Here is a 15,196-nt window from a genome sequence, read left to right on the forward strand (position 1 = left end):
TAAATTTTAATGTATAAGTGAAGAAGAAAAAGGATGTTTCATAATGTTTTGCCTTGTAAACATGAACCTCAGGTGGCAAAACTTAGGAGTACCTACTATGAGCCACCCATGGTTTTATTGATATAATATTTATATAACATGATATTAAATTATTGTTTTTACCTTTCATCTTTACCAAAAAACAAAAATATCTATTTTACATAGGAAGTAGATAAGGCCCTGAGACAGTAAATGGCTTTACAACCAATAAATGGTAAAGGCAGGATTTGAACTCAGGGTGGCTGTCTCCAGAGTTTTGCATTCCCTTACACTGTGGCAAGAAAGCACAGTAACAGGATTCCTACTTTTTTGAATGAGAAAAAGTATCCAGCTTTGACCTCAAAATTATCAACCTAAAGCTGTCTCTGCAAGCCCTCAATAAGCAGCTGTAATACTTTCTTCTCCGCTTTTGGAGACCCCATCACTGTCTTCCCTGTAAGAGAAAATACAGCTTGAAAGCTGGCACTAAAAATGTTTATAACTTTCCATATTCAAGAATAATCATCTACCTAAAGAATTCCTAAAAGTCTTCTACATTTTAATCTCTTCACTTAAAAAAAAATCTCTTCATTTATAAAATGGAGTTCAGTTTGACATAAGGATCATTGCAGAACACAAATTGCCCATAGGTTTGATGTCTGCACTCTTTGGAATTTATGTGAATGGCCAAGGGATACTGTCATTGAGCAGAAAATTACTCAGAACTATTGTCAGGGTGAAACATTTTTCTAAATGGCAAGCAAACATACTGGTCAATGGTTCATATGAGCATTGTCAGATTTCAGTGCTAGATATTATGGTTTTGATAGATTAGCGAACTACCTGCATTTCAAGTAATGTTGATGTTAACTCATCTGAGAACCTATCTTTATATACCATGGGTCAGCATAGTACAGCCTCTAGGATAAATATGCCTCCCTGTCCCATTTTGTTAATAAAGTTTAATTGGAACACAGCCATATCCATTCATTTACATGTTGTCTGGAGCTGAGTAGAGCTCTAAGTAGTTGCAACAGAGATTCTAGAAAGATTGACAACCCCAGTTGTACAGATATTCTGTCCCAGGCCTTATATAAGTAGATGTGGACAACACACAAGACTGCTAGAATAGTCCTCCCTGCTTTAAAGAGGATTTGTGGCCAGTGCTGGACAAGTCAAAGAGTATGATGTCCCTTCAATTCAAAGCTCTCTAAATATTTGTTCAACATTTAAGTAGTGGGGATGGGGAGAAACGGATTTCCTATTAATAAAAGGTACATGCCTCTTCCTTTAGTTCAAAATAAAAGGTTTAGTGCATGTATTGAATATTACATAACATTTTAACTTATCTAAAATTGCCTTCAAAACACGACTTCCCAGGGTGGTACCAACTACTTGGGAGGTTTGGCATTTAGACAGTCATTGATATCATGTGTTCCCGGTCAATGACAGCCCACAATACATTATTTGATTTTGAACTTTAAGCTGCTTTCATCTACTGATTTTTAAAGACTGGCTGTCAGCCAGCTGGCCTCAAAAGATGGTGCGGCCTTGCATTGCACGAGATAGCACATGTCTCTCTGTGTGCCCGAAGTGCTCGGCAGGAGGGTGACACCAGCAAGGAGTGTGTCTTTGGCTTTGTTTTGCTTTCTTTTCCCATTCAGGAGCACTAATTTGGCAAGAAAGAGGGGACCGATTGAAATTTCACTGGTTAAATCAAGAGTCATAAGGGACTCCACTTGCCTGAAATGGCAGAGGAAATTAATAACACTTAAGTCAGCTTCTACAGACCCTGACTTACAAAGGTCCAATTTGAAGAGTAGGTGCCACCATTAATTTGTTACTGGACTATAGAGTCCCTTGTCCCACTGTATTGCTGCTCAAAGTTTGCACCGTTGGTACATTTAGACAAAGCACCCTCCACTTACCCTGCTTCTTGTCGTCATGCTTGCTATGATGGCTAATTTTATATTTCAATATGACTGGCCTAAGGGATGCCTGATAACTGATAAAACATTATTTCTGAGTGTGTCTGTGATGATTTCTCCAGAGGAAATTTGCATTCAAATCAGTACATTGACTCAAGAGTACCTCAGCGATTTGTTGTGGGCATGATTTTATCTGTTGAGGGCCTTAATGGAACCAAAAGGTAGAGGAAGAGCAAATTTGCTCCCTGCTTGAGATGGACAGACATCTTCTCCTGCCTTCAGACACTAGCACTCCTGGCTCTTGGGCCTTCTGACTCAGACCAGAACTTAACACCATTGGTTCCCCTGGTTCGAAGACCTTTACATTTGAGCTGGAATTACACTACCAGCTTTTCTGGGCCTCTAGCTTACAGACGGCAGGTCATGAGACTTCTCACCCTCACTAATCACCCAGGAGTTGCTGGCCAACTCCTTTTGCCAACAGGTTCCAAACCCACTATTGACAGATACAGTTTGAAATCAATGAATTCACCAAATATAAAGTGCTGCCTTGAAATCATCAAAGCTCTGGCTCTCGGCTCCCAAACTGAACCCCTTATGTGTGCTGGAAATGCTAAAATAGTTTCACCTTACTACTTAGCACCAAATCTCTCCTCCCAGCAGCACCCCAAATAGCGCTAGGTTATCAGGCTGTGAAACCCAAAGCTAAGGTGTTCACAGTCCATACAAATGGGAATGCTCATGTGGCTAACCAAGCTTCTGTAAGTAGAATTCCGCCCACCTGACCCTCCAGTGGGAGGTCCTCCTAGAGAAGAGCTGGTGTGTGTGGGCAGGGGGTACCCTGAAGCCTGTAACCGAATCCTGAAAAGGAAGACTAGCCTAGGAACGTCAAGTTTAAGTTAAGGCATTCCTGTCTACTTTGGACTTCCGCTGGTCTCGTGTGAATCTAATCTCCCAATTTTATTTGTTCCTGACCAGCTTAGGCCTTACTTTCTCTTCTTGGATTTTGATTTTTTTATCTACTAAAATGGCAAATGCCAGGTGATGGCTAATGCTTCCTGAAAGCTTCAACAGTGTCTTATTCTAAACATCTGTTGTCATCAAGAAACACATATTTTTAAATTTAAGATGAGCCATGACTTTGGCCTTAACAGTAGAACTCTCCTCAGAAGAGGTGAATATCAGAATGCCAGAAATTGGTCCGTGATCAAACTGCTTTCTGGTGAATCAAGAGAAAAGGGGCAAAATAAACTGTTCTTTATCCAAAGGTTTTCCTTTCCTTTATGGAGTTAACGTACACTTTCCCTTATAATTTGATAAGTCTAGTACTTTGAATTGCTTAATTGTCTAGGTAATTTGCTTAATTGCTTACTTAACGAGATAAAGTTGGAAATCCCATGTTGGCCTCCAAATTTTTGTTATTGAAATTTGACCAGCTTTACAGGATCTGAACATCTGGAACCATGGCTCAGAACCTCACAGCCAAAATTTCCAAAACCTCGATTTTATGCCAAGACAGGAGAACTTTATTTTCCCCTCAGACACTACATAAATGCATTGAAGGGGCATAATATAAAACTTGAGTTGTGAAGAGGTCATTTTTGCAGAGTATGTGTAGATGCTGGGCATGGTCTCCTGATGGGTACCACCAGGCTCCAGCGAGGAGAGCCTGCAGGGGCTTCTGGTGGGACTCTTCCACTGGCCAGTGGACTGATGTTCATGGCAGCTGTGTTTATCTGCATTTTAGCTAAGCATGTCATACATGAGCCAAGGGGCCCCTGTGCTGGATTCTGCAGGCCAGCACCTACACCCACACCCACAGCCAGCAGATTGCCAGTCCGTGGCCTCTAAAAACCCTGGTTGCTATCTACTGGCGGAGCTGTTCTGCACCTGCCATTTGGTCCTGCTGTCATGCACTGTAACTCTGGGCAAACTCCGGTACCCATTAATCCCATTTCCTTTAGTAAAACTTCATTCACGTCCAGCTGGCATTTGTTACTCACTGGAGCACCTTAACACAGAGAAGCAAACTGTTCTGCTGGGGTGTATGTATAAGGTTAAAGCTTTTAACCCAAGACCTTTAAAAAATATACTGTGAATGGTAATACATATAAAAGGGTTTATTCTTATACGGCTTTTTCAAAGAAACACTGTAAAAAGTCCCTTTCATCCTTCTGCCTTTTACCCAGTGTCCAACTCCAGTGAACACTGTTGCTAGTGGTCTGTTAATCCTTCAAGGATTTTTTAGTCATATCCATACCCCACCAAATTTATTTTCTTTTTGTATATAAGTGGTGGATGCTATACACAGTATTTGACCTCCTGCTTCTTTCACTTAATTTATCCTAGAGACCTTCCATGTCACTGTGTAATAAACCTCCTCATTTTTTTTTAGTAGCTAGATAGTATTCCAATGTGTGCCTGAACCATAAATAATCTGACCTACCTCTTCAGAGACAGAGCCAGTTTGCTTCCAACCTGTCCTTACAAATAATGCTAGAATGAATAACCCAGTACACATATGTTGCTTTGTACATAGGCTAGTTTATAAATTACAGGCATGCATTTGCCTAGTCATAGAGTTACGTACATTTGTAATTTTGACAGAAGTTGTGAAGATGTCCTCCATAAAAAGATACCACCTTACTTCCCACCAATAATGCTCCAGGGCACCAAATTCCCCTGAGCTTTACCAAAATTTTGGATTTTTGCCAATCTCCTAGGTAGTATAGTCTCAGTGACATTTAATTTGCATTTTTATGTTATAAATGAGCTTGAGCATCTTTTCATATGTTTCATTTATGTATACATCCATTTCTGTGAAGCGCCTGATCATATCTTTGGCTGCTATTGTTTTTTTTTTTTTTAAATTAACTTTTTGGTCTTCGACTTTGCTGTATATGAGAGCTCTTTATTTTTTATTTTTTTTTTATTTATTTTTTTATTTATTTATGATAGTCACACAGAGAGAGAGAGAGAGGCAGAGACATAGGCAGAGGGAGAAGCAGGCTTCATGCACCGGGAGCCCGATGTGGGATTCGATCCCGGGTCTCCAGGATCGCGCCCTGGGCCAAAGGCAGGCGCTAAACCGCTGCGCCACCCAGGGATCCCGAGAGCTCTTTATATTAGGTGATCAGCCCTTTGTCTGTGATACGAGTTGCAAATATTTTCCCATTTTGTCATTTTCTTTTATTGCTTTTTTTTTTTCTTCTTCTTTTTTAAATACTACCTGGTCAACTCCTCCTCCATGTGAAGTATTCAAGTCTGGGCTGTTTGCCATCATCATACAGCCTTGATCATCCAAACATATGAGGGTTCCCCACATTCTAGGCACATGGCCACTCACATTTCTGTTCACTTTGACATTGTACCAGGGCTCAGGAAACACAGCTTGTAAATGGCAGAGGTGAAACTTGGACCCAGGCCTCTCTTGACTATAAGGAGTCAGAGCATCATCACCACCACCACCACCCTGGCTATTCAGCATAATTTAAGAGAATGCAAGCTGGTCTTCTGTTAATCAAAGGAAAGTAAAAAGTCCTAAGATAAAATCTACTAGGAAAGAAACAAAGAGTGGTGATATGTTATGACTCACTACTTGGGAATGTTCCCTTCCATCCGGGCAAATAGAGAGATTCAAGATTGTGTAAAGTCAGTAAATAATTATTAGTTCATGTATGTTAATGATGCCATGAAGAAATTTTTACTCTGTGTAATGCCTATGATGAGTATCATGTCTACTCCCTTTCCATTTTCTCCATTTATGAAAATGTATGTTATTAACTGTCCCATACAGGCAATTGACCCAGTGTCTGTATCTCATTGTGATCCCAACCTAGCTAGATTATTTTTTCATTCTTAATGATTTGGCAGATTTTTCCACCAGCTGTCAGTGTAGATACCTACAGAAGTAAATGTGCCCTTTCTCATCCCAGATACATCCTGTGTGCGTATGTGGCTGTCTGCTCTCCAGGAAAACATCACACTATCCTTTTTGCACCGTGACTGAGTGAACCAAGTAGTCAGGGGGATGTGAATCCAAGGGAAAGTGTCTTAGTTGATGGTTTCAGGGAAAGGTGAGCAGCCCAAGAAGCTCAGAGTAACCACAAATGAAAATAATAATAAATACTCTATCTTTACTAATAGAGTCTTGGGCCCTCAAATGCATAAGAATAAGCCATTAAAAAAAAAAATACTGGGAGCACCTGAGTGACTCAGTGGTTGAGCATCTGCCTTTGGCTCAGGGCGTAATCCCAGGGTCTTGGGATCAAGTCCCGCATGGGACTCCCCACAGGGAGGGAGCCTGCTTCTCCCTCTACTTGTGTCTCTGTCTCTCAGGAATAAATAAATAAAATCTTAAAAAAAAAAAAAAAGACAAAAACAAAATTTCAGGGACGCCTGGGTGGCTTAGTCGGTTAAGTGTCTGACTCTTGGTTTTGGCTCAGGTCGTGATCTCAGGGTTGTGAGATCAAGCCCCATGCTGGGCTCCACTCTTAGCAAGGAGTCTGCTTGAGACCCTCCCTCACCTGGTCCCTCTGCCTCTCCCCCTCTTCCCATGCACTCTCTCTCTCTCTCTCAAATATTTTTTTAAATCTTCTTTCTTAAGAAAAACTCCAAAGATGTAGACCATTGGGTTTTATTCTTTGAACGTTGAAGGTAATGTAATGCACTGTAAGGAATTAGTTACTTTGATCGCGGGAAGTAGAAAAGGGAGAAGAGAGTGGAAGAAATAAGAAATTGGCAACACTCTTAGCCCTTGGAAAGCAGCTCACTTCAAACCCTAGGCATCGTGCTGACTTTTACTTGGCTTGCAACAGTGAGGAAGGATGTCAGAGGCCACTTTGAGCCTTGTTGATTTTTACCCCTTATTTCTGCATAGCCCACATTTTCAAGCTACTGCATATCTGATGAGCTCCAGAATTATTCCTTTTGACAATCCCAGAGGACCTATAACAGAATACATGTCCCCTAACAGTCTCAAAATAGAGAATAAGGGAATGTTCAGATGTAATGCCTGGGCAGTGCATACATATTATGAATATTCAACTATACTTGCTTAGGGAAATGGGAACGATTCAAATAAGCAAGTGATTCAGGGCCATTCTACACATTAAGCTGACACAATAAGAGGTGACTGCTCTCATCCCAGGCAGACCCAGTTCCTGGGCCACTCCCCTAAAGGGCAAGCTTCCTCTCTAAAGATAAGATGTATTATCTGCTGCTGGTCCCTAACAGCACAAGCCAACTACTTCCTCTGGGAGTCACCAGAAGAAGCAGTCATCTGTGACCATGCAGGAGGAAGAACTGGCTACAGTAGATATATTGAATAGACAACCTTCTAAATGGTTCTCAAGAGTGATTTTTTTATTATGGTGATTTTTTAAATTAATCAAATGATTTTTAAAATTCTGATGTAATTAACATACAGTGTTATATTGATTTCAGGTGTTCAGTGTAGCGATTCAGTAATTCTATACATTACTTAATGCTCATCATAAGTGTACCCTTAATCCCCATCACCTGTTTCACTCATTGCCCACCACCATCACCTCCCTTCTGGTCACCATCTGTTTGTTCCCTATAGTTAAGAGTCTGTTTCTTGGTTTGTCTCTTCTGGGTTTTTTTTTTTTTTTTTTTTTGTCGTTGTTGTTGTTGTTGTTAATTCCACATATAGGTGAAATCATATGGTATTTGTCTTTCTCTGACTTATGTCACTTAGCATTATACTGTCTAGATCTATTCATGTTGTTGCAAATGGCAAGATTTCACTCTTTTTATGGCTGAGTAATATTCCATTGTGATATAGAGAGAAATACCAGTGATTTTTTTTTTACCTTACTTCTTGACTTGAGCCTAAGCTTCATGTAAGAATCAACTATACTGTTGTAGCATTATCTTAAAAACCCATCCTTTCAATTAAAAAATGCTTATTGTCAATGATGTGTCAGGTAGTGATACAAAAATCCAACTGCCTTGAAAAAACTTCAACTGTAGTAGATTCCAAGTGTTTGTTGTATGCTAAAAGCCTTTTAATTTGCACGGTGTTATTTGTATCCACAAAAATCAGACCAAGACAAAGTTACAGAGTCTTAATGTCCCATTTAAAATGTGGCAAAAAGAGAACTTGAGCCTCTCTATAAAATTGTATGCATCTACTGCATTGTTCTTTTCACAATGAAAACTTTAAGTACAGATAAATTAGGTGGCTTGTCGGATGTCATGTGAAATGTATTACAGTTGTAGTCAGAATAAAATGAAGAATAAACATCAAAATTCAGGCTAGAGGACGCCTCTAAGGAGAAAGAGGGTTTTATGATCAATAAAAAGTAGAGAAGGCAATTCAACTAAATAGATAATATTTTATTTCATAAGCAGCATTTTGGCTCCATGAGTAGTCACTGGTTTATTTCTTCATACTTTTCATGTGTCATCAATATTGCACAAAAATTTTTAAAGATGAACCCGGGAGAGGGAGAGAAAAAGATAATGATGTATCTGGGAATGGAAATACAATTTTAAAATCCCTAAAATATTTAAGGTCTCTTTTCCTATAAATATGGATGTAAGAAAGAGTTCAGATTCAGGACTCCTCTCTTTCTGGTTTGATGATTTTGCTAGTGACATATTTTTAAAATTATTTCACTTCCACTTTGAAATGTTTAGCCAATATTCGTGGCCAAAAAGAATATGCATTTTTCAAATTATTCCATGCACTAAGCCCTGGATCTTGTATCTAAAGTATTACAACTGTGAGTTCACTGGGAAAGATGGAAAATCACAGGCACAGATGGATGATGAAGAGTTTTCAGGCTGGAGACCCACTGTGATTGGTAGGGAATGTGATTGGTAGGGAATGCCTGCTTGGAGTGGCCCCCTCTGAGTTAGCATCTGGTTTTACCTGATGGCCATTGCCCTTTGTGACATGAGCTCAGAGAGACCCACAATTGGGGTATGTTTTCCTAGCAGGGAAATTGGCTCAGGACCCATAGAGCTAGTATTTGAAGTCTAAATTGTCTTTGCTAATAATGTTCTCTCTCTCTCTCTATCTCTCTCTCTCTCTCTTGCTGTTTTTTTTTTTTTTTTAACTGCAGTGAAGGGAGCAATCTGACCCCAGCACATCATTACCCAGACTTCAGATTTAAGACGTATGCTCCACTAGCATTCCGATATTTCAGAGAACTTTTTGGTATCAAGCCTGATGATTACTTGGTAAGAACCTGTAAATTTTCCTTCCTTCTCCAGAAACGTGTGATATAAACATTTGTCTCATAGCAACAGTGACAAGTGGCTTGTGTCTCTTATTTTATAAAGCTCTGGAGCATAGTAAAAGGTCCAAGTTTCATAATGATGATAAATTTAGCTTCAGAAAATGTGATTAGGCTCTGCTGCATTTACTGATAGCTACAAAATCTGCTATGGTAATTGATATTTAAATAATTGTGGGATTGGTTGCTACTCTAGATCATTATTCCAACAGATATATTATAATTAGTTCTAAATACTCCTGTGAATTTTGCTGATTGGATTCTATTTGAAAGCCTTCCTATTTTAATTGCCTTATTTATACCATTTGTCTCAAACCTGCCTTGGCCTACGGCCAGTTTCACCTTGACCTACAGCTTGAATGCCTTTTCCTAGATGCTAGGGAGTTTTGTTCTCAACATCTCCTGATGCAAGCTCTCTTTAAATGTCTTTTCATTTGGTGCAAGGGCCTATTTTATCCTTGGAATTGTCTTTTCTCTCCATCTTTCTGGCACGTGGCAGGACGAACACAACAGCCTTTTGTGAGGTAGTCTGATGTGACCTCAGATTGTTACCTTATTCCTGTTCAGGGAGCCAGGAACTTCCTTTTTGTTTCAAGAGGAAAATGGTTTATTTCGTAATTTGATCACTGTTAACACCCTGGGGCTCTTCAAAATTGGTTTTCAAGAAGCTGTAGGAAGGATGCCATCAAATATTTATTGTTCCCCCCATTCTGAATGATCTTAATAAGACTCAAGCCAGATCCTGGAATAAAGCTTTGCAGAGGAAATATGGCAACATTTATCACTTGGAACAAAGAGTATTTAAACTGCATTTTATAATTTAGGTTAAGATGTACATGATAAAATTCAAAGCTGATTCTATTCTGTGCTGATGAAAACCCATGTGTGGAACCTCTTCTCTTTTTTTTTTTTTAAGTTTTTTTTAAACTCCAGTTAACATAGTGTTCTGTGAGTTTTAGGGGTACAATATAGTGAATGAGCAGTTTAATACATCACTTGATGCTCATCACAACAGGTATATATCTTAATCCCCATACCTACTTTCCCCATCCCTCACTGCCCCCCTAACTTCTTTAGTTGGGCCCTGAGAAACTCCTATGACTTCTGCCCGATGAGATGATACTGGTTCCTCAAAGCACGTTAACAAGTCTGCACAGAGCAGTGGGAACTGAGTAGTAAACTCCTGGCATCTTGCTGCCCTAGGATGTACCTTCAGGTAGCTTTCTGCCTTATGCCCCTCTGAGATGTCGGGTGTCTCTACCCAGCACTTCCAACCTACCCTCACCTGCTTCTCCAGTACACAAAGCTGCACATCTGGGGGAGGGGACGTGGGTGGGTGTGGAAATGTACTAGAGAAAATTCTTTGGTTTCTAACCATTCTGTGATCATTGAGCATCACTGTCATTTGGGAAATGTGCTTGGGGAACTCAGTGGGGTCTTGATACTTTATTGAAAACCATACTGTGCTCTGATCTCCTGCCACACATTAGAAATTAGTGGATTCTGCTACTGAATTTCCTTGAGCTGTTTTTAGCCACTAAGATGCCATATACTTGTACTTCATAGCACAGATCCAGTTAGTGTGATGACACGTCTTCCTGTCTGCCCTTCACCCTTCACCCTCCTGTGATCATTGAGCTGCAGGCTGAGAAGCCCACTCTTGCACTCATTCTGTCTCACAAAATTGCTTTCTTGGGGGAAGGCCTTTTCCTGATCAACCACACACACAGCTTATACAGTCTCCTAATGAGAGTTTAAATTGGCAAGAGTTACTTCCGTCATGAGATTAGAGTATTTACAAAGGAGCACAGGGGACTAAGGTGATGGCTTTTCAGAGCAAAAGTCTTCCTTCATGTAGCTGGCAAAAGGTAAGTTAATTGATGAGGTACTTTGGACACTTACTGTAACAAAAATACTTGGCTACTAATCAGAGGGAGGCTCGAAAATTGTAAGTCATGACACTCAGAGAACTTAGAATGATGATTTGTTTGTGTGGGAGAATCACCAGCTCTACCAGGCAGTAAATAAAGAGACTACAGTACAACAGTAAATGCCCAAGGATTTTGAAGAAGGGAGGGGATCTCTCTCTGTTACACAGAGGATGAGGGGGGCTTCTTATGGATGTGAAATGGTTTCACTGTGACTGAAAAATTAGAAGCGATTTGATGAGGTGGAAAAGAAGGGAAGCATATTCAGGGGAGAAGATTGGTTTTAGGACTATGGGACCACAGATGCAAATGCATTACATGTTTAGAAGCACTTTGGATGGATGGACCAACATGGCAGGAGGGGAAGGTTTGGGTCAGGAAGTTAGAAAGACAGAGCCAGATTATACAAGTGTTTTTTTTTTTTTTAATTATAGGAAATTGGTTAAATTTAAAGAGCAATTACATATTTGATTATGTTGAGGAATTTGATTTTTGGTGGCCTGATGGTATTATGGTTCAATGGGAGTCATTGTCTTTTTGAAACACACGCCAAAGTATCTATGAGTGAAATGAGTTGATGTCTGGGATTTGCCTGGAAAGAATCTGAGGGAAGCAGGCAGAGTTGTAGCAGAAACAACGTTGGCTGGAAGTTGATCATTGTTGAAGCTGGAAGAGAGGCATATGGATGTTAATCACACAATTCTGTTTACTTTTATGTAGTTTTGAAATTTTCCATAATAAAAACTTAGTGGGGGACATAGGGAGAAAAAGATAGGACCAGGTAGGTCAGAGTGCTTTTGTTTGATTTCATTTTCCATTTCCCTATAACTGGCCCCGTGTCTGGGATCTACAAGAAACAGAAAAAGGCCCTGTAGCTGAACATGGCTGCCAGGTCCCCAGTGGTTACTGCCACCTCCACACCCTGCATCTGAGACACCCACTGGGGACACCCCCAGCCCAGAAGTGGAAGTTCATCTCCATACCACTCAATGTGAAGACCCCAGCCAGTGATGTGAAGTGTGGCAGATGAGGAAAGTGTTTTTTACCTGACATGACATGCTTCCCAGAATTAGGTAAAACCCTGACTTTCTAGCCCAACCATTCATTGTAGATGAGCAGCCTAAAGCTGGGGTCAGAGAGGTACCCAAGGTTATCCACATTGATGAGTGCAGAGCCCATCACAGACCAGAACAGGGATCCCCCCAGCTGTCCCCCTGTGTGTTATTCTGTTCACCAGCTGACTTCCTGGCCACTGTGCCTCAGACTGCTCATTAAATGTGATCTCAGCATAACACGCCCTCAGCCATCAGACTATGAGCTGTGATGATCCATTCTGAAGCATCTAAGCCCAAGGAGCCAAACACCCCTAACAAAGCATTTTCTGGGAGAGTTAAGCCCAAATCACAGGAGAATCAAGTAAGACCTCCCTTAAAATATATATATATATATATATATAAATTAAAATAAACTGTGTGAAGGAAAAAAAGGACCATTCAAAGCGAAGAGTACATCCATCCTGGCATCTGTCTGAATGGGGCTCATCAAACCCAAATCTGTGAAGATCTACGGATCTAAAAGGGGGGAGAGGGTAACATTATATAGTGATTGGTGACTCCACAGAGAGGTTTAATATTGGATCCCTGTGGTATGTGTGCATTTCTACTTAGTCTTGTGCTCTTGTGTCTGGATTTTAGCCTGAATTATTCTGTTTATGTTCTCAGTACCATTAAGATTCACCACCCGCATGCCGATTGCAAATTTCATGTTGGAACATGCATAATTTGGATTGTGAGGCGCTTGTGTATGCGCAGCACAGTGGCATGACTGCACCTCCTTCCTTATTTGTTCCAAAATAAATGCCTCCCAAGGGAAGGCCAAGGGACCCAGAGCATTTTTGCCCATCTCTGCTTGGGCAGCAAGCCTTTGGTTTGACTTCCTTCTGCCCCAGGTGCCCAAGTGCTCCAGAATCCAGGGTGATTCATAGGACATCCTTCTAGACTCACAGCCCCCAAGAGAGAACAGGGGTGACTATTTCACACTATCAAGGGGAAGAAATGGCAGGAAGAATGATCTCCAGGGTACCGAGAAAGTTTACGTTGTTCATTTGCCTTGGCAGGGCCCAGCTGAGTTGTACTTGGGGGCCTTTCCAGTGGGGGTTGTGGGGAGGCCCTGCAGGAAATGGAAGGGAGAGAACGAACGCATTGCAGCAGCTTATGCGGAAGGCAGGGCCCCCAGGAAGGTGCACAAGACGCAAGTGTACATGGGGGGCTTTGTTGATTGAGGCTAATTCAGATGTTCCCATCTTGCCTCTTTATTTGCTCATCCACAGCAACTTCTCAGAGAAGGTCGCTTAGCACAGAGCATGGCAACAAAGTTCTAGGGTGCAAAACCACAGAATTACAGGTAATAACGATAGTGTTCCTGGTCGGTATCGTAGCGCCAGTTGGCAGCACACTGGTGCTCTGCCAGCAGTGACCCTCCCCGCACCGGGTTATTAAGAAGTGTCAAAACAATTTTTTTCCATGCACGTTCATTTATAAATTTATATAGGACGCTTTGACAAGTAACCAATGAAATACTTCCCATATAATGTCACTGCTTATAGAAGAATTTGAGACTTTAATTGGAAGCAGATGTTCAGGTCTGAATCCAGTTTTCTCTAGACAGCTCTTCCTGAATCACCCCCTAATTTCTCTATTTGCAGCCTCTAATTTCTGCATTCTGTGTTGTTGTTGGACTTTCACAACATTGACTCCTATCCGTAAGAAGGTTCTGTGCCAGGAATTCAAAGCCCATAATAGAAAGAATCAGGATTCCACAAGAGCCTGAGCGGGGCCTGCCTTCCCTCTTCATAAGACCTTAGGGTGTCAACACCTTTATTTTCTGGTGTCTCAAATTCCTAAATATACAAAAGACGTGGCTTTTTTTCTTGACTCACTAACAACGTCCGAGTGTGTCTTTGGGGAGCCCTCTGGTCGCTGGAGTTGGGCTGAACCCCTCAGTACGTCCCAAGGCACAGCCAGCTCTTCCTCACCTGAAAGGTGTAAAGGTGTGTACTGCACGCTGTCTGCCCCACTCCCCTACATACGGTCACACAGAGAGGACGAGGAACAGCAGTCGCTAAGTGGTCACCCATTGCCAGAGGTTTTGAAAGCATCCACTTTAGAAACTTCCAGCTGCTTTCATGGAGCTGTTATTAGCTTTGTTTTAGAGATGAGGCTCCTTGGGCTCTGGAATGCCCAGGTACTTAATCCAGGTCACTCACATAAGTGGCCACTGGTAGAGGCATGCTTTTTTTTTTTTTTAAAAAAAAAAAAAAAAAAAAAAAGGGTGGTTCCAGAGGTGCCTAGGTAGTACAGTGGGTTAGGTGTCAGACTCTTGATCTCAGCTCAGGGCATGATCTTAGGGTCCTGGGATCGAGCCCCACCTCCGGCTCTGTGCTCAGCGTGGAGTCTGCTGAATATTCTCCCTCTGCCCCTCACCCCCTATTTCTCTCTCTCTCTCTCTCTCTCTCAAATAAATAAATAAGCCTTTGAAAAACCACAAAAAAAGGTGATTCCAAGGCCTGTGCCCATCCCACTGATGAGCTTTCCACCCAGATCCTGCACGCACAGCAGAGAAGGCACTGTCTGCTTCCGCGGGCTCTCACGCATCCTGTTTGCGGCCGTGGGGCAGTGTTTGTTTTGCTTCCTAACCTCTAAGTCACCCACAACGGCTGAGGCTCTGACGCTGCTCATTGAGAGGCGAGCCAGCAGGAAAGAGAAGTGGAAGACGGAAGTTGCCATGACTTTGAGAAAGGCGGCACACAGTTGCTTCTTTCTTTGCTCAGAGCATTCTGATTCCCTGATCCGTGTGCTGCCAAAGCAAGATAATTTAAAGTCGACATCTGGAAACTGCCTTTTTGTTGTTTCTCTCCCACTTTCTCCCTTCTCCTTCCTCTTTCCCCCCACTTCCTACTCCCCTCCTTTCATATTTTTCGGTGCTGGAGACTTAACTTTTCAGAACCCCAGCTAAAAAAAGCCTTGGGGGGGATGTCTTGGATGCTTCCACCTTCGGA

At 41.5% G+C, this 15,196-nt stretch overlaps 1 protein-coding gene across 2 annotated transcripts in view; it reads left to right on the plus strand.

The window, feature by feature from the left end:
* Positions 1-15,196, plus strand: part of PIP5K1B (phosphatidylinositol-4-phosphate 5-kinase type 1 beta) — a 296,745-nt gene that overhangs the window by 164,947 nt on the left and 116,602 nt on the right. For both annotated transcript variants that reach the window (XM_026001576.2, XM_072762266.1), the window contains exon 5: positions 9,038-9,155. In XM_026001576.2, coding sequence (XP_025857361.1) covers positions 9,038-9,155 — 118 coding nt within the window. The remainder of the gene's footprint in view (positions 1-9,037; positions 9,156-15,196) is intronic.

This window comes from Vulpes vulpes, chromosome 1 (genome assembly GCF_048418805.1).
Source record: "Vulpes vulpes isolate BD-2025 chromosome 1, VulVul3, whole genome shotgun sequence".
Lineage (NCBI taxonomy): Eukaryota > Metazoa > Chordata > Mammalia > Carnivora > Canidae > Vulpes > Vulpes vulpes.